This window comes from Chiloscyllium punctatum, chromosome 25 (genome assembly GCF_047496795.1).
Source record: "Chiloscyllium punctatum isolate Juve2018m chromosome 25, sChiPun1.3, whole genome shotgun sequence".
Classification (NCBI taxonomy): Eukaryota; Metazoa; Chordata; class Chondrichthyes; order Orectolobiformes; family Hemiscylliidae; genus Chiloscyllium; species Chiloscyllium punctatum.
Window position 1 is genome coordinate 19,083,378 of NC_092763.1, and position 20,074 is coordinate 19,103,451.

The 20,074-nt window shown below is 38.8% G+C and overlaps 1 protein-coding gene across 4 annotated transcripts in view; it reads right to left on the reverse strand.

Moving 5' to 3' along the window:
• LOC140495728 (ribosomal protein S6 kinase alpha-6) overlaps positions 1 to 20,074 on the reverse strand; it is a 122,246-nt gene that overhangs the window by 16,581 nt on the left and 85,591 nt on the right. For all 4 annotated transcript variants that reach the window (XM_072594759.1, XM_072594758.1, XM_072594761.1 and 1 more), the window contains 4 exons: positions 15,472 to 15,536; positions 14,933 to 15,035; positions 9,157 to 9,281; positions 8,856 to 8,978 (listed from right to left, as the gene is read on the reverse strand). In XM_072594759.1, coding sequence (XP_072450860.1) covers positions 8,856 to 8,978; positions 9,157 to 9,281; positions 14,933 to 15,035; positions 15,472 to 15,536 — 416 coding nt within the window. The remainder of the gene's footprint in view (positions 1 to 8,855; positions 8,979 to 9,156; positions 9,282 to 14,932; positions 15,036 to 15,471; positions 15,537 to 20,074) is intronic.

Below are 20,074 nucleotides of genomic sequence, written 5' to 3' on the forward strand. Positions count from 1 at the left end.
CTTGACCATTCAATATAATCATAACTGCATAATCTTCACAGCATATTCCCGCTCACTCCCCATTTCACGTCGAGAAATCTATTTACTTTTGAATATATTCAATGACTTTGTCTCTAAAGCCGGGCATTGCAGGGAATTCTAGTTTCACCAACCTGAGACCCCCATTTCAGTCCTAAGTGGCCAACCATGGAGCCTAAGATCACGACTCCTCATTCTAAAACCCCAAGACACTAGGAGAAATATCATTTATGCACTCAGTCTTTCTGGTTCTGTCAGGAGCTTATACATTGTAATGAGGTCCTCTCACATGGCAGAAGTAGTGATATGAGAAAGAGAGTGCAAATTTCATGGGGTTGGAACCAGTCACAAGGATGGAAGAAACTGCACCTTGGAGCTGAAATCCAACTGGACTACGTTTGAAACAGGCCCCTTTGTGAAGAATAAACTGGACAGTTACAAGAGCTTTAAATTATTGAGATGGGGATAGAGGAGCTGCTCAACTGCAGAGGTAATAAAAGTAAGTTAAAAACAAATGAAAAGGGAAGAGAACAAAATAACTGTAAAAGTTATGATAAATTAAAGAAAAACTAAACAAATCATGTAAAACCATTATATCAGGACAGAGAATAAGAAATGCACAAGCAAAACAATGGAGCATGAAGACAGGTCAAAGTGTGTAATGCAAGGGCATGGAATACAGGGCATCATACAGAAAGAAACCATTACTGTGGGTTACGGCTGCAAGGCAATCAGAACTGAGGTAAGTATATCAAGTTACAAGGTATAGGAATGATGGAGAAAACAGAGAGAAATCTTAGTGATTAAGGCTTACACAACCATGGAACAAAAGTAGATTGGTTTTAGTAAGTGATATTTATACGCACACAGATTGTGATAAGCAGAGCGGCACTTATTTGAAAAGTCGCAAATTTCTTAGGCTACATGTTCTGGAATGCACAGTGGAGCACTCACATTAGACATGGTAATGAGTAATAAGCTAGATTTACTTTCTCAACCCAATGATTTGTGAACATTTATCTAAGTAGCCATAACATTAACAGTCACTTGGTGGCCTTTAATTTGAATATCGCTACAAAGAAAAAGAAGCTGCCAAAGCTTTTCATCGTGCCCTCATCAGGAGAAATGCAAGAATGCCAAATTTCAATGATCACAAAAACCAATCATCCCCCTTTTCTCCTTCACATTAAGCAGCATATGAAAATGCAAAAAAAAACAGGACAAAACTACAACTTCAAGCTACAGCAAGCATAAGAAATTTGCAACAGCTACAACACTCAACCCAAAGAGGGCTGTCAAAAGTAATGTGCATGCTTGGAAAACAGTAACAATTAATGGCAAACATGCGACAGGGTTTGGGTTAATAGTATATTTTAGGGTTAAAACATCAAAATTTGCACTAAAGGAAGACAACAGACGACCAGACATCTGAAGGAAGCTAGGGCATAGATTCATCAAAATTAGGGTCAACAAAGTAACAGTCATGAAGAAAACAATGGCACAAAAAGTTAACAATTCCCCAAGAGTAGGTGGGTTTCAGTCTTCAATCTCAATAAAACTATGAGAACGTTCCTGTAGTCTGAATTACAATCTTAGAAAAGTTCATGAAATGAAGGGCAAATTATTGACCTGGTTAAAAGAAAATGTATTGGAGTAGCGCAAAACAGCATGTGGGAATTGTCAGCAGCCACTCATTATGATCCAGCCAGGTTCACATACAATGATTGTACAATGGGTTAGAATACATCCAAGCTTGCTGTTGCCATAAAACTGGTGTTATTGCAAGCAGTGCAAATGGAAACAGAAATATTAATACAGGAAATGACTGGGAAAAATGCACAAAATAGATTTCAATGTGAGCAAAGTGAAGTCATCCACTTCTGATCGAAAAGGGATAGAGGACAATCTATGTGAAAAGCTAGAAACATTGGATGTCCAAAGAAACTTAGTGGTCCAGGGAAAAAAAAAATTTCACAAACAGGAACAGAAAATAATCAAAAAAGCTTGGATCAATGGATTCATTCCTCGCTTTTTCTGTCATCTTCATAACCCAATGAGATGTCTGCATTCCTCTAACTCCGGTTTCTTGTGAAACACTGTGCTTTTAGCTGCCTGCATGGAAACTATGGAATTCCCTGACTACACCTCTGTCGCTCGACCTTGCTTTTCCTTTTTAAAGAGGTTACTTAGAGTCATAGAGATGTACAGCATGGAAACAGACCCTTCACTCCAACTAGTCCATGCCAACCAGATATCCCAACCCAATCTAGTCCCACCTGCCAGCACCCGACCCATATCCCTCCAAACCCTTCCTATTCATATACCCATCCAGATGCCTTTTAAATGTTGCAATTGTACTAGCCACCACCACTTCCTCCGGCAGCTCATTCCATACACATACCACTCTCTGCGTGAAAAGGTCTCGTTTATATCTTTCCCCTCTCACCTTAAACCTATGCCCCCTGGTTCTGGACTCCCCAACCCCAGGGAAAATACCTTGTCTATTTATTCCATCCATGCCCTTCATGATTTAAACCTCTATAAGGTCACCCCTCAGCCTCCGATGCTCTGGAAAAATAGCCCAGCCCATTCAACCTCTCCCTATAGCTCAAATCCTCCAACCCTGGCAACGTCCTTTTAAATATTTTCTGAACCCTTTCTTAACATCCTTCCAATACGAAAGAGACCAAAATTGCACGCGATATTCAAACAGTGACCTAACTAATGTCCTGTACAGCTGCAACATGACCTCTCAATAATCTAACCAATAAAGGAAAGCATACCAGACACCTTCCTCACTATCTCAGCACAGAGGACCTATTTTCTCCATTTCGCAGCTTAATTTACAGAGGAACCTCAATTATCCAGCATTCAATTAATCAAATTTCAGATTATCTGAACAAGATCCCAATGTTATCAGGCACTCAATCATCTGGAATTCGATTAACCAAAAGAAATACTCCCCGCCCGTGTCCTTCAGATAATTGAGGTTCCTCTGTTCACCCATTTAAAATCTCCGCGAACCATTGCCTGACTGAATGCTTACTGGCCATGACTAAGCTGACAGTCTGAGGTCAGATAATTTGGGCTCAGCATCAAATTGTCTCAAACATGCCCTTTATCAGCCCACTGCAAAATTAAATCTTCCCCTAGAAAACAAAATAGAAAAAAATCTCAGCTCTGACTTGATTTTATGGCACAGAAGTAGTAAAAGCTATCTATATTACTCTCTCCATCCATCCTCATTCATCAGAACCCTCAAAGTTGAAACATTTCTGCTGGTAGATTGCAGTTCCAAATAAGCAGGCTAAAAACTACAATGACATGAAGATGTTGCATTTTTCTCTTTCATGCAGAACTTATTCATGACTGATGAATTTCTAAACACTCAAGATCTGACTGACATCTCCAATTCAACCTCAAGGCCTCATCTGCTTGATCCTCCTCCTTGCTAATCAGTATTGTAACAATCATACCAATTTAATAATAGTCAAGTTCATAAGACTACGAAATTACACTCAGCCATCTATGGAACCCAAGCATAAAACTGGATGTTGGCTCATGCTTCTAGCTGAAGCCTTTTCTATTGGCACCAAAACAGCTTTTTCCTTTCATTTTGATATAAATATTAAACAGCATAATATACAACAGCATGCAGATAAAAAGAAAGAGCTAACTGACCTGGAAATAAAGACAAAAAGTCAAAGTGGCATTTACAATTCCCAAAGAGACAAATGTATTAAGAAGGTTTACTGCATGAATTATTTGCAAGTTTGATTAAACTGAGCCAGTAACCATTCAGTAAATGAGAAAGCCTATCAGAATGGAGGCTTGATTCGAAAGTTGTTGCAAACTGAAGGCTGCATCACTGATGATGAATTGGACCTAGTGCACAATGATATTTCATACAGGATTTGACATCAGTAACTTAGTCTACTGCATACTGGGTGAGAGGGGTATGGTTGAAGCGGAGCATGACTCATAACAAAATCTGGGGGAATGATCCAAATTTCACTGAAAATGGCAGGGTTCAGAAAAAGCAGCAAAGGCTAGAAAAAGCCACCATTCAGAGGCAGCCAAAACTGTTGCCCAGAAAAGGATCTAGCAGAGTCACAGAAGCTGGAAAGTGTAGAGGTTTATAAAGTCATGAGGAATATAGATAAGGTGAATGGTAGGTGTCTTTTCCCTCGAGTTGGGGAATTTCAAGACTCGGTAGCATATTTTTAAAGCGAGAGGAGAAAGATTTCAAAAAGACATGAGGGACTTATTTTTTAAAAACAGAGTGTGTGGAGTGAACTTTGAGGGACTAGTGGATGCAGTACAGTCACTATGTTTAAAAGACATTTGGATAAGTTCATGAATACAAAATGTTTGGAGGGATATGGGCCAAACGCAGGCAGGTGGGACTAGGTTAGTTTGGGATTATGGTCGTCGTGGACTAGTTGAACCAAAGGATCTGTTTCCATGTTGTGTAACTTGATGATTCCAAAGCTGACAGATGGAAGAGAGAACATGGCTGTCACAGAATCGCTCGACTATGCGAGGAAAGCAAACAAATCCAATTTTGAATTCAAGTGCTGATATAGAGCAAGTACATGATTTTACAATTACAAAAGTGAAGAGTAAATACAAATTAGCTCAAATTTGGACACTTTTCTGATGTAAACTTGCTAACAGCAAGTCAATGGAAGAAACTTCCAATTCAAGCCTTCTATACGTGGAAATGAAACTTATGTTTCCAATACAAAGGGAAAGTGACATGAGTCCTATGTGCTTGTTATTAGGCAAAAAAAAACCCTAGGCCATAAGATATTAAAAGATTTCCAATTACGAGCATGACTCCTGTACATTCTAAAATAGTTGACAACTTTCGTAGTGTTGTTATGGTTATGGCACAGGAAACATAGCTGACAACTTCTGCGCAGCACAATTCCACAAACAAGAACTGTGGGCAATCAGAGAGTTAGACCCCACTTCACAATATACTAGCCGAGTGCTAAGTGCTAACAAGACTCCTGGGCAAACTTCTCCTGCTCTTTTCTTCTAGAATGAATGGGATATTTTATATCCAGCTGAAAGAGCAGATAGTGATCAGTTCAATGCCCCAGCCCAGAAGCAGTTTCTCTATTGGTGGAATATGTGTACAGTAGTACTGGAGTGTCAGCTTAGGTTTTGAGCTCAAATCCCTAGGGCAAGACTTCAATCCATAACCAGTGTCTCATATTAGACTATTACCATTGTTTCAGACGAAGTTACTCTTTCATATACAGACCTCAAAAAGTATATTGAATGGAATCAAGGCGAAAGTCAATTCGGGAAACAGCACAAACACTCAATTGGACATGCAACAATCAATTTATTTTTCTGTAATACCATTGTGAATGCTTTGCTGTAGAATGGTTTCAGTAATTTAATATGAAAGCATACAGCCTTCATTACATAATTCAAATTCATTTGGTCTAGAAATCAGAAATCTGTTCCATCACTATATCATCTTACAGGAGGCCAACAGCAAAAGGCAATGAGGTATCATTGTAAATTATCACAGTTGTTGGACATACACGGCAAGTCATTTACTGATGCTGAAGTTATGAAGGACAAAAAACTGGAAACAGCACCCACAAGTTTCATGCAAGTTTAAGTAAAGGGCTGCTTGAAATCCCAGTATCTGATTCAAAATAATCACACTAAATAACACTTCGGTTGAATGATGCTTTGCACCAAGTACTCATAGCTACGAAAGATGTATTATGTTGTGCTATCGCGGTGGATAAGCCATATGACAAACAACATTGCAATATTATCTATAATTTGTTTATTTTGAAATGCTAAAATATTTGCTCAAGTTATTAACAATATTGCCTCTGAAATACAGCATAAAAAAGGAGTTAAATTTTCTTTCAAATAATTCCAGTCAAGAGAAATGGTGCTGCATCAAGAAGATGGTGCCATAATTACAGCCTCAGCTCCTGCAATACCAGGATGCCATAATGCATTGGTAATAAAACGTGAGGAATTAAGCCAGCTCTGTTATGCCAAGATAAATCAGGAAATGCTTTGTACTAAATGTAAGGGCAAAAGTGTGCACAATTCACTTGGTGCTTGACAATTTCTTGAGGATGTAATGATAAAAAGGAAACATTAGATGCAATGAATTTTAATTTTGAAAATGCTTTTGATAAGAAGTGCCAAAAAGAAGTTATTGTTCAAGAGTTACGTTATTGGAGAAAATATATTTCATATGCACAATGCTTGGCTCAATCTGGATTAACAAAGTTCCAGTGCATCCATATTCCTCCCAATCTAAATTCTAACCTCCAGCCTTCGCGTTGGGGAATGACTTGGGACCTGGATATCTTCAATTCTTAATCATTCTTAACCACCCAAATATTAATGCATGGTGGTAAATCCATATTCATATAGATTCCAATTACCATTACAAATTATGCTTAATTCTTCTTCCAATATATTCACACATTTAAATCAGTCAAAAAATTGAAACATAGAATGCTTCTGCACAGGAGACCACTTGACCCTTTGAGCTAGTCCCAGATTCCAGGAACAACAACTCAAACAGTCCCGCTCTTGCATCCTCTACCAGCAGCCTTGCAAAAATTTTTTTCCTTTAGATAATTAGCTCGTTCTCTTTTGAAAATACAATTCAATTTAGCCCCACCACCATCTCAGGGAGTGCATTCCAGATCCAAACCACAGGCTTTATTAAGCATTTCTCTATGCTGTCATTGGTTCTTTTGAGGAACAGTTTCTCCCCAGTTATTCTACCCAACTGCTCATCATTCTGAATACTCTACCAAAATGGAATGTAGCTGTTCAAGATCCAGCTCACCACCACCTTCTCAAGGACAATCACCAATGTGCACTCAGTACTTACTAACATCACTTGCATTCCAGAAATAATAAAGAAAAGCCATTGCTCTTCCAAAGTCTATCACTATTCTCATACCAAGCCAAACTTCTTCCTAGCTTTATGCTATTTTGATAATAATAGATGGCAATAATGGGCAAGTCCGATTCTAGAGTGAAACCAGATTGATATTTTATTTTGCTTTTGTTTACTGTGGAGGTCAGTTACTGAACACAATCACAGTGTATTTTTAACAAAAGACCTTCAAAGTCTATCACATAAAAGAAAATTATGATCTATATTGTAATACACATCCACATTCAAATGTTATTGAATGATCTTTTTTAATCAATATTAGGAAGAAAGACTCATCCCTTGTAACGAGGTAACATCTTTTCAGACATACAAACCTCAGTAAAGAATGACTTCCATCTCCATTCTAAAGCTTCTTGCTCAGCTGTAACCAGTTTTCTGTTGGTAAATTTCTGTACATCCACTAGACGTTATTTTCTTCAATTAAGGTCTCTCCCTGAGACCCTTAAGACAATATGTTAACTTAGCTCACTATACCTTAACATGGTTCCTTAAACTCATGTCTTCACTTTTGATACCCTGCAGCCTCCTGCCTCTACAGCTTTATTCTCACTGACATCTAAGCATCTCTAGGTTTCTACCCAGCCCTGACTGCTCGAAATTACTAATAACAGAACTCCTTCCATCCTGCACTAACTAGATTCTGGCTCAGCAAAAAAGTCCTTCGCTGACATTCTGGTTATTTAGCTGAAATCACCAAAAACCTTGTAAATGCTGCTTTGAATTCATTGTTCAAAATGATGTTCTGATCTTTAAAAAAGGCCAGATCTTCACACAACTGTCATACTAAAATAGATTCTAAAGTGGAGAAAAAAATTTAAACGCCGAAATAATAACTTTCTGAACCTTCATTCGAGTAACATGCATCAGACATTATTCATCCTGCATACTCAAGACTAGGTCATAAATATAGAACAAGAAAAGCTGTGTTTGGAGTGCTGACCTCTGGGAAACCTCCAGTTGAAAAACTCGCACTCACAACCTTGTATTCTTGGACTAACAAACAAGTTCTACAGCACTCTACTGAACACCATTTGGAAGTTTGTGTATACTATAGCAATTGCTTTAATCCACTTTGTTTTTCATCAAGAAAACTTGAATAAATCATTTTGATTTTTCCCCTAAAAAATCTGTGCTGTCTTTCCTTAATTAATCGCCGCTTGCTCAAATGATGGTTAGTTTTGTTCTAAATATCATTTCTAAAAGGTCTCAACATCAGGTTAAATTTAGCTCAGGCTATAATTGCTGGGCTTATCCTCACGGCTCTTTTTGACCAAGGGTGCAGTAAATATGCAATTCTGTAGGTCAAACAACATCCCTGCACCTCAACAAAATTGGAAGACAATTGCTAGTACTTCATAAGCATGAAGTTTAGAAAACATGACAAGAAACGTATCAATAAGCAATAGAAAATCATCTAATTGATATGCTTTTTTCAATAATTTGACAAAATAGAATATAAACAGTTATGATTTGTAACTGCCAATGAATCAAAGTAGGGGAACATTCAGCTTGGCTTTACAATGTAGCCAACAGTAGAAACGCTAATAGAAAATTCAGACTGGAAACTATAAGTACTTCTTGATCACAGAATTTAGGAGTTCAGTACAGCACTTTCCTTTCATTTCCAAAGTCCTGAAAAGCCATCCAGCAGAATACGCGCGCGCTTGTAGAAAATCATAATAATAATCTTTAAAGTTGACTACACACTCGCTAACATGGAGAGATTGATTCCAAAATTAGGGCAATAAGATAAAAATGTGTTCCTCATCCAAAACATAAAGACCAGAGTTTTGGCAAAGAAAACCACACTATACATGTGCCAGTAAACTTTCAATGCTTCATATTAAGAATAGGTCACCAGCTATTCGTCAATTACCTTGACAGCAAACTCCAGATTGGTAACCCTATGTATGCAACGCTTGCAGATTGAGTAGGAGCCAACGCCGATATCCTCTTTGAGTTCATACCCATCAGTGAACTGCACACTATTCCCTTGAAGCTGTTTTGACCACACAAAAATAAATTAAGTAACTAAGTTTGATTTTAGTTCCAGCATTCCTTCATAGATAAATTAACATTTCTTTTTAAAGCGTAGAAGCCTGCCCAATATTAGCATGTACTATATAAACATTTTACATCAGCATCGTAAATGCTTAACATTTGGATATGCATCATACCTGCATAACAGGGTGTACCGCTGACAGAGGGGTGCTTTGGACTTCTTCCACTACATTTGTTGCAACAAAACTAAATCCTCTGAAGAGCTGATGTGCATTAGCACTTGGTGGAATCCCTGGTGAGTCTTAAAGAAAAAGCATTCAATTATCAAATCATTTTATTAGAATGCTAAACTATTGTATTAGATAATAGTATCAGACCATTGTAATTCAACGTATGATAATCTCATTAAACATCCACATAGGAACCTTTAAAATAAAGCAATATTACTGTATCAAATGAACAAGCTAACAAGTAATATTCTTAGAAAAAGAAAATTGTGCATAAACTTTCTTTAAAAATCATATTTGAATTTTTTTAAAGTAAATATTTCTATCCTGATACAATTTCACCCAAGATTGGAAGGACTTGGAAGTCACCTATTCTGAAACAAATGCCAGTTGTCAGTGAAGTATTACCATAATGCTGTCAGGAATTATCATAAAACTGCCAAGACAGAGATCTAAGGTGACCAATGATCTACTATCACTAATCCCTAATTGAAGATGTGGGCCTTGACATTGCAATGTAAGATTAGCACCTAAACCTCTTATCTGTTTAGATTAAATTCCTTTACCAGGTATTTTCACAATAGTCATTAACCAGTTTGTGATAAATGGATGAACAGCTTTGTTAATTGAGTAACCTAAAGAATTTAATATAAATACAGAAAGACATTGAGCTATATAGCCTTTGCAGTGTTATTTACTATTATTTTAGTAACATATAAACAACATGTGCTCTAAACTTCATCTGGAAAACTCTCTTTCATATTCACATTGAAAGATGTATACAAAATGACTAAAAAGGCAAGAATGCAGACAGAATTCATTTCCAAACTCGTTCTGAGGGTTTGGTTCTGTATGCAACTATTAAAATATCTAACTAAACCCACAGCCTAACATGTGTTTTCACACCATCTGTCTGAAGGCTGGTACCATACTCAACTCAGGACTTTGAGACGAATTTGAAAATGTTTTAAAGAAAACTGTTCATCAATGAAGGAACAAAAGTAGCTCATTAACTCCTTACTGCCCTTCAATTGGATAGTTGTTACTGGACTATAAAACATAGGAACAGGAGTAGGCAATTCAGCCAATCAAGTCTGGACCAACATTCAAGGAGAACATGGCTGATCTGATAATTCTCAACTCTACTTTCTGTCATAACCTTAAAAAAAACTTTATTCCCTTACTAATTAAATCTGTATCTCAGCCTTGAACATATTCAACAAACCAGCTTGAATGACCTTTGTGATAAAGAATTCGACAGATTCACTACCCTCTGACAAAAGAAGCTCTTCATCTACCATTTTAAACGTGACCCCCTATTCTGAGATAAGTAAGGCCCTCTCTTTTAGACTGTCCCATGATGGGAAACAACCTTTCCACATCTATACATCATGGCTGCCCAAGAATCTTGTACGTTTCAATAAAGTCTTCTCTCATTCTTTTAAACTCCAATGAGTACAAGCCCAACCTGTTCAACCTCTCTTCAAGAGAAAGTACTGGGAACCAACCAAGTGAATCTTCTCTGGACCGTGTCCAGTGGCCAGTATATCTTTCCTTAGATAAGAGCAAAGTTATTCACAGTATTGCAAGTGTAGTCTAGTTTTATACTCCATCCCCTTTGAAATAAAGGTTGACAATCCATTTACACAAACTTGCATGCTGGCTTTTTGTGCCTTATGAAAGAGAACCTTGAAAACTGCATATCTTTACATTTTCCTCCATTAGGTCCCATCTCCAAAGTTTTTGCCCATTTACTTTATCTGTCTACTTTCCTCTGTGCCATCCTTACTACTTACATTTTCACATTCCTTGTAACTTAGCCATTGGAGGCCAGTAATTGTCCAAATACTTTACACTACACTTTCTCCAAGGCCATTATATCTTTTGTAAAATGTGGTGCTCAGACTGGTCACAATGTTCCAGATGTGGTCAAACCAGAGGCTTTTTTTTAAAGAAAAAGGTGAAACATAAGTTTGACCCAGTTATACGTTCATGAATTACATGTAAAAGTCAGAATTCCATCAAGTTTACTGAATATTTTCTGCACCTGTTTAAGAAATGTTTATGTGTCAATATTTCTGGATCTTTGCTGCGCCACAATTTCTAACTTGCTGCCATTTAAAAAAATACCTAGTTCAATCTATTTTATGTTAGAAATAAATGGCCTCATTTGCTGAGAATAAAATCAGTTTGCCGAGTCACTTAATCTATTAATATATCTTCATAATTTTAAACTTCTGTCCATCCTGTCATAAGTGGTTATCTATTTTATCATTTACATCATTAATGAGTACAGGGAGTCTTTCAAACCCCAAAACAGAGTCTTGTAGGGCTTATCACAACGGAGGTATCATTAAACCAAAAAGTGAGAGAACAATCACAGTGCAGGTGGTTATCAGTTGGCCCGTTGTCTCTGAACTGGTTCTGAAAGGAGCATTTCATCCTGTCTCCCAAGCCCCTGGCACCCTCTGTTTTGGGTTACAACCTTTCTTTCAGCGAATAATCAATTCTCTCTTTACTGCCTTGACTGAAACTGCCTCTGCACACTCTCAAACAGTGCATTCCAGATTTTAACCACTGCATGAACTATATAGAGTCCTACAGCAAGGAGACAGGCCTTTTGGCCCAAACTGGTCCATGCTGAGCAAAACGTCTGTCCACGCTAACTCCATTTCCCTGCAGTTGGCCCAAATCCTTCTAATTCTATGCTATCCATGTATTTGTCCAAATGCATTTTAAATGTTGTTAATGTACCTGCCTCAATCACTTCCGCTAGCAGCTCATTCCATATACCCTCTGTGTAAAAGAGTTGCCCCTCAGGTTCTCTTTTACTGTTTCCCCTCTAACCTTAAACTGATGCCCTCTAGATATCGATACCCCAACCCTGGGAAAAGGACTGAATGCATTCACCCTATCCATGCCTCTCATAATCTTACACACCTCTATAAAGGTCTCCACTCAGTTTCCTATGTTTTAAAGAAAAACGTCCGAGCTTGTCCAACCTCTCCCTATAACTCAGACCATTGAGTCCTGGCAATATCCTTGCAAATTTCTTCTGCACTTTTTCCACTTTGATAACATTCTTCCTATAACAAGGTGACCAGAACCGAACACAATACTCCAAGTGCAGCCTCACCAACATCCTGTACAACTGCATCATAACTTCCCAACTTCTACACTCAATGCCCTGACTGATGAAGGCCAGTGTGCCAAGAGTCTTCTTCACTGCTTTGTCTACCTATAACCTCACTTTCAGAGAACTGTGAACTGAACTTCAAGATCCCTCTGTTCCACTACACTTTTTACAGCCTGACCATTCACCATGAAACTCATATCTTGATTTGACTTTCCAAAATGCAAGATCTCACACTTTTCTATACTAATCTCCATTTGCCATTTCTCGACTCACTTCCCCAGCTGTTCAAAGGTCCTGCTGCAATTTCTGACAACCTTCCTCACTATCCACAATAACGCCAATTTTAGTGTCATCAGCAAGCTTACACATCATGCCTTGTACATTCTGATCCAAATCATTGATATAGATAACAAACAGTAATGGGCTTAGTACCGATCCGGGGCACTCCACTGGTCACAGGCCTCCAGTCTAATAAGCATCCTTCCACTATTACCATCTGCTTCCTACCATCAAGCCATAAATGCTTTAATGTTTCTATTGCTTTTTTTTTTTAACCAATTAACTTAAATATGTGCCTTCTTCCTTTCAAAGTTCCTGCCAATAGAAACAATTTTTCCCTCTCTAATCGGTGCAGCCCCCTCAGGATTTGAATACTTTCAAATATCCTCTTAATAAAAGAACTGCCCACTTTAGCAAACTATCCAGGCAACTGACGATTCTTATTCTTGCAACCACTCTGGTGAATATTTTCTGCACCCTTTCTAATGCCATCACATCTACCCTTAAGTGGTGTCCAGACTCCAGTAGAGAACAAATCAGATTTAACAGGTTTAACATAGTTTTCCTGTTTTTGTACTTTATGCACCCAAAGATAAAGCCCAAGATGCCTCTCACCTGTACTATTATTCTCAACAACTTATGCACATATGTGTGCCCAAGTCCTTTTCTTCCTGAACCCACTTTAGAATTGTCTCCTTTATATCGCTTTTCTATTTGCTTCCTCCAAAAATTAAATCTTTCCACACTTCTCTGCTAAGTCTTAGAATATACACAAGCTACAACTTTTCAGTAACTATCCGGGGCATAAACAGAACTCCTGCTACAATCTTGAATCCATTTCCATTTCTTAATTCGCCCTTCAAGTCTCCACTGCCTGCTTATCTCCTCTTATATCCTCTGTCATCACTGAAACGATTCCATCCGTAAGGCTACTCCTCCCCATCTCTTTCCATGTGCTGTTGTCCTTATATTCTGATATATTTTGATCCTCGCCCTGACTGTCCTGCGGGCATGTCTCAATAACAGTTGCCACAGATATGCCAAATTAAATTTGCTACAACAAAATATTTCAACTCATTTTGGACCACAGATCTAGACTTGCCCTTCAGCACTAATGTTTCACTAGCACCGTTCCTATTTCACTCTATTGATTTCATCACAACACACATTTTAGTTTTCCTTCTACTTGCAGTGCCTCACACACTATTTCTTACTATTGCTCTGTTCATGTACTGTTTGTCTCCAAATGATTAACTATACATTTTCTATAAGAGCCCTTCTCCCAACTTCGTAGTCTAAAATCTTTGCGACTGTCCAATTAGTCCTTTTTGCCAGGACCTCTGGCCCAGCCCAGTTCAGATGGAGACTGCCTCAACAGTACAGTTCTTCCCTAATGCAATCCTGATTCCTGTGTCTCAAACTGGAATCCCTCTTTCACAAACCTATTCCTCTAATTGTGGTCTCCTCCCTAGTTTTCTCTTCTCCATTAGGATTTGTACGCAGCTTAGATAATCATCCAAAGATAAGAACATCTGATGTTTTATCTTTTAATTTAGCCTGGGACTATGCTTACCCTTTCCACGATCTTAAAGGAGATCTTGGGGAGAATAGGAAAACGGACTATTTTGCTTTATTCTGCTTCTATTTGGTACAAAATCAAGTTGAGTTTTTCCTCATCTTGAAAAAAAAATAGCTTTGACTTTGACAAGCGGTTGGTGAATTAAGAAATAATGCAGCTCACTCTTCCAAAAAGCTTCAGGAACTCAGTTAATTTAACACAGCCGTGAAGATGAATTGAGTTAACTTGAAGTATTTTATTGACCTAATGCAAGTTTGAGACAGTGACTTCATCAGCTTTGAAATTTGAAGATAACTACCCTCTTCAGCATCCTGTGAATATGCTTTAGAAATCAGGTGATGTCTGATGGCATCATGCCAACAACAATTACCCGATACAACAGGCAGCAGCGCAAACACCTAATAAAAAAATGCTTCCCTTTAATTTGTACAAATATAAATGTTTAATTCAAAATTCATGAAAATGAAATCATTTATGCTATATTAATACTAATTATATAATACAAGTATATTAGGGAAAACAAAAAGGCAGCAATAAAAAAGCTAATCATATTTATCTCTTAGCTTTGTAACTTGAACAATCCAATAACTTTTATGTATATTGTAAATTTTCAAGAGTTAAATTATGCCTTCGCTCAATATTTGTCCGTGACAAAGCACAAACCAAATGAATAAAATTTGTTGTTCAGAAAAGGTTATTTAAATAGATAATAAAACAGCAATCAATTGTACCTTTTGGTGTTTTAGCTGTAAATTCTGGGTCAAAGCAGAAAGTATCTTCTGGCTTCCCAGAAGCAGGTTTAAACGGAGGCTGAATTTCCTTTCTGACCAGTTTCTGCAAAAAAGGAGAATATTTAGATTTTACATGTCTCAGTCACTTCATTTGCACTCTCAATACGGACAATTCCAACAGCCAAAAATCTTACTTCAATTGTTGATTTAACATGATAAAAATTCTTGATTTACATAACTGAGACACCCCTGAACAATTTATCGTGCAAAGGATGTCAAACACCTTAGAGAAAAATTAATAAGTTTGATTGGCAAAAGCATTACAAATTCTATACACAATTTCAAATCAAAATCCCAGAATGTGTATAATAAATATATTCAAATGTTTTATTAATAGCAGCAGAATAATTATTTTGAGCAAGCATTGAATTAAAAGCATGAAAATTTAGTTTTTAACATTGGGTTTCTCAGGAGTAAAAAGCATTACATTTAACAGCTTTGTGACCTTGATCTTGCTTGTTGGAATGGGAAACACCTACATTCCAGTCAATGGTAGCAAAGAATGGATGCCTTTTGATCTCTTCAACTCCATCAGGGCCAGCTCCTACAAGAATTAAGATCATACAATGTTTATTTGTAATTTTGGTTGTACGAGGGCAGAGGCCAATCTCTAGCCAATACAATCAACTCTTCTTACAAATGGAGATTACTGACTATTGCTATATCACTGCACATTTTGCAAATGCAGTGCAACATGGACGGCAGTTAGCACACTATATAAGCAAACTCCATAATGTACAAGAAAATTAATTATATATTTCTATGTCCAGTGTAGTCAGCATTTTAGAACAAGATCAACTACAAGCAGCACTTTTCATTTGACATAAAATGCTAATACATCATTGTACTCTGGCTTTCTCATTAGTGAAAATAGGGATAACAGTTTTTTATTTTATGCAAAGTTAAAGAAGTGCAAATTTAGCTTTTCTATCATTCCCCAATACATTTTAGCAACTGTGGAAAAGAGCAAGTTTTACTTGAAAGTTCAAGGATTTTCTTGAACAAAAGCGAACTTGATAGCTTAACTTAATTAACTATTTGACGCAGGTAAAGGTAAAAGTAAAGGTAAAAGGCTAAAGGTAAAAGTAGCTACTGAGAAACAGCAAGGGCTTAAAACTCAATAGTCCAAAACCAGGAATCCTAATGCTAGATTAACACACACCCAGTCAGGCAGTACAGAAATTTTGTGAGAACTGCTAACCTAATATTAGTGGCATGCACCCCAATGATAAGCGCTACTTAAAGCTAGCCTGTCTCTGAATGTGGAGGTAATGGCTGCAGTAAGTACTGGAGGTTGTATTTGCAGGGTGTCAGACTTAAGAGGAACAGTGAAGCTTGTGCATTATTTTAGAGCACAGGCTCCCAGATTTTCTGACACACCACTCAAGTCTCTGGTGCACAAGACGGGGCAGTCTTGTATCCAGACAGCCAGGAGACCCATGAAACATGCACAAACAAACATGCAGGGAGAGACAAATGAATGTGTATGTAACAGTTCACTACGAGGACCTGGATGCTGAGCCAATGTTCAATGATCTTCTGAAGGTCAAGATCTGGGTCTCTTCAAGTGCCATATTGTTACATTTGAGCCTCAGGCCTCACTCACTTCACATCATACCCCTTCAATAACCAAAAAAATCTCAATTGTACATGAACAGTTACAGAATTTCATCTCATACACTTAGCACTGCAATAAGCCTTAAGCCTACATTTCACATGCGGCACACACTGTCGTCATAATGGCCAGGTTTTAGAGCACGCAGATGATCAACATGAATTGGGACATCACTTTGGCAAGTACTAGAGGGCTCCTCCAGATCAGTCTACAGTGTAGACTCTCTGCTTCAACACCTCAGTGATCAATGTTTCTTGCAGTAACATACCTGTATGCACACATTAGGCACACTCAGTGCTGCAAACTACAGTCATGTGCCAAGTGTAAAGTGAATTCCTCGGAGCCAGATAGTGATACTATGGTTGAAAATAGCAGACTGAAACGGAATGAAATTCCCACAACTACTGCCAGAATACGGAGCTTTCCGGGATACACATCAACTGCCCACTTTTGAAGTTGTGCTACATCTCAACACCAAGATGTGGGGCCCAAAAAGCCACACATCTACACCATGAGGAAACCTGCATTCCTGAGTAGGTAACACATATGCTCCAATGGCTTTTCTTTATTCAGACAAGACGATTCCTGCAGCGAAGAAGGTTGCCTCAGAGTACAACGGGATCTTGATCAGATGGGCCAAAGGCCTGAGGAGTGGCAGATGGAGGTTATATTAGATAAACGTGAGGAGCTGCATGTTGAAAAGCCAAATCAGGGCAGGACTTATACACTTAATGGTAAGGTCCTGGGGAGTGTTGCTGAACAAAGAGACCTTGGAGTGCAGGTTCACAGTTCCTTGAAAGTGGTGTCACAGGTAGATAGGATAGTGAAGGAGGTGTTTAGTATGCTTTCCTTTATTGGCCAGAGCATTGAACATAGGAGCTGGCAGGTCATTTTGTGGCTCTACAGGACATTGGTTAGGCCACGTTTGGAATATTGTGTGCAATTCTGGTCTCTTTCTAATAGGAAGAAAACTTGTTGTGAAAACTTGAAAGGGATCAGAAAAGAGTTACAATGACATTGCCAGGGTTGGAGGGTGTGAGCTATAGGGAGAGGTTGAATAGGCTGGGGCTGTTTTCCCTGGAGCATCGGAGGCAGAGCAGTGACCTTACTGATATTTATAAAATCGTGAGGAGCATGAATGGGGTAAATAGATAAAGTGTTTTCCCTGGGGTGGGGGAGTTCAGAACTGGAGGGCATAGGTTTAGGGCGGGGGTGGGGGGATTTAAAAGGGAGTCGAAGAGCAACTTTTCAGCGCAGAGGGTGATGCGTCTATGGAATGAGCTGCTAGAAGTAGTGGTGGAGGCTGGCACAATGGCAACATTTTAAAGGGGTGAGTGTGTGGGTGGTGTGCACACGTGGGGTTGGCGTGTGCTCGTGGGAGGGGGGGGGTGCTTGTGTGGGGATGGGCATGCACTCTGATGTAGGAATGGACAGTGATCTGAAAAATGTTGCCTCTCCCAGCCTGACTTGTAGAAATGCACTGATGGCAGACCCATCCTCACACTCCAGAAGCTGCAGGTCTGTTTAAAGCAGATGGCAAAGTTCTGTGAGCAACTCCTTCTTAAAGTAAAGCTCCTGATTCAGGTGAAGGGAGACCTGGAAGACCTAAGGCTTTCTGTTTTGAGCATTTTTTTTCTCCAGCTCACTCTCTGCAGACTCTTTAAGACACCTCGCCATCTCACTCAAACAAAAACAAAAATTGCTGGAAAATCTCAGCAGGTCTGGCAACATCTATGGAGAGAAATCAGAGTTAACGTTTCAGGTTCAGTGACCCTTCAGAACATTTCTCTTTCATCTCACGCAGTCTCTCTCTCTCTCGTGCTACAACCCAGGAGGAATTGCAACTACAAGTACATGATCTGGACCTTTGTAGTCAAGTACCACAGCAAGCCTCAAAAGCCTAATTTTTAATTATCTCCTCAAAGCACCCATCATTTCTGTAAACTGAACCAGACAGAAATCAGGAACAAACCTGCAAAGAACAAAGAACAATACAGCACAAGTACAGACTCTTTGGCTCACCAAGGCCGGCGCTGATTCCGAATCATTATTTAGACCTGCTACTTATTGCACTTACACAGTGTCTATTCCTCTGTTTGCTTCCCAATCATGGGTCTATCAAGACATGCCTTAAATGTTACAAACATACCTGCTTCCACCACCTCCACTGTTGGTGCGTTCCAAGCACCTACACTCTCTATGAAACATAGCTTGCCAACTTTTAAATTCAATGTCCCAGCCAATGAAGACAAGCGTGCTGTATGCCTTTTGACCACATTATCCACTTGTGTTGCCACTTTCGGGGATCCATGGACCTGTAGGCCAAGAGTCCTCTGCATGTCAGTGCTCCTAAGGCATCTGCCATTTATGATATAATTCATACCTGAAATTGATCTTCTAAAATGCATCACCTTGTATTTGTCTGGATTCAACCCCACCTGACATTTCTCTGCCCAAATCTGCAATCCATGTCCCATTGTAACTTCTGACAATCCTCCTCACTATCTGCAACTCCATCAATTTTGGTGTCATCTGCAAATTTACTAATCATTCCTCCAGATCATTTATATATTATAAACAACAAAAGGTTCCAAAACTGCTCCTTGCAGAACTAGTTACAGATCTCCATTCCAAAAAGCACCCTTCCACCACTACTGTTTTCTATGACCAAGCTGGTTCTGTATCCATCTAGCTAGGACACCCTGGATCCCATGAGACTCCTTTTGTACTAGCCTGTCATGAGACACCTTATCAAATGCCTTACTAAAGTCCATATACACAATCTTCTCTCATCAATCATTCTTGTCATCTCCTCAAAAAACGTAATCAAATTGGTGAGACATGACCTTCCCGATGTTGATGATCACCAACAAGTCCATTTTCTTCCAAATGTGAACAGATCCTGTCTCTCAGTATGTTCTCCAATAGCTTCCCAACCTCATGTCAGGCTCAACAGGTTACAATTACCTGGATTAGCTTAAACAAAGAAACAATATTGGCCATTCTTCAGACCTCTGGAACCTCACTTGAGGCCAAAGAGGATGTAAATATATCTGTTAAGGCCCCAATTATTTCCTTCCTTGCTTCCCAAAGTATCGTGGATAGATACCAATCTGGCCCTGGGGACTTATGAACTTTAATGCATTTCAAAACACCCAACACTTCCTCTTTCATTATGTTGATCTGCATGAAAGTATTCGTACACCTTTCCCTAACCTCGATATTCCTCATGTCCCTCTCTTTGGTGGCTATCAATGTAAAGTTCATGGTCTCTTTAAACATCATTGACAGAGTGGCTGAGATGGGAGGGGGCCTTCAGGTTGCTGAATTTATGCGCAGCTGAAGAAGATCATGAGGACATTACCTAAAATGGTAAGGATGACAGGAGTGACATCAGACCAGCACAACACACTTGAGTGTTGCCTGCACATTTCCAGCACAGATTCACAAAATCTACATGAACAACC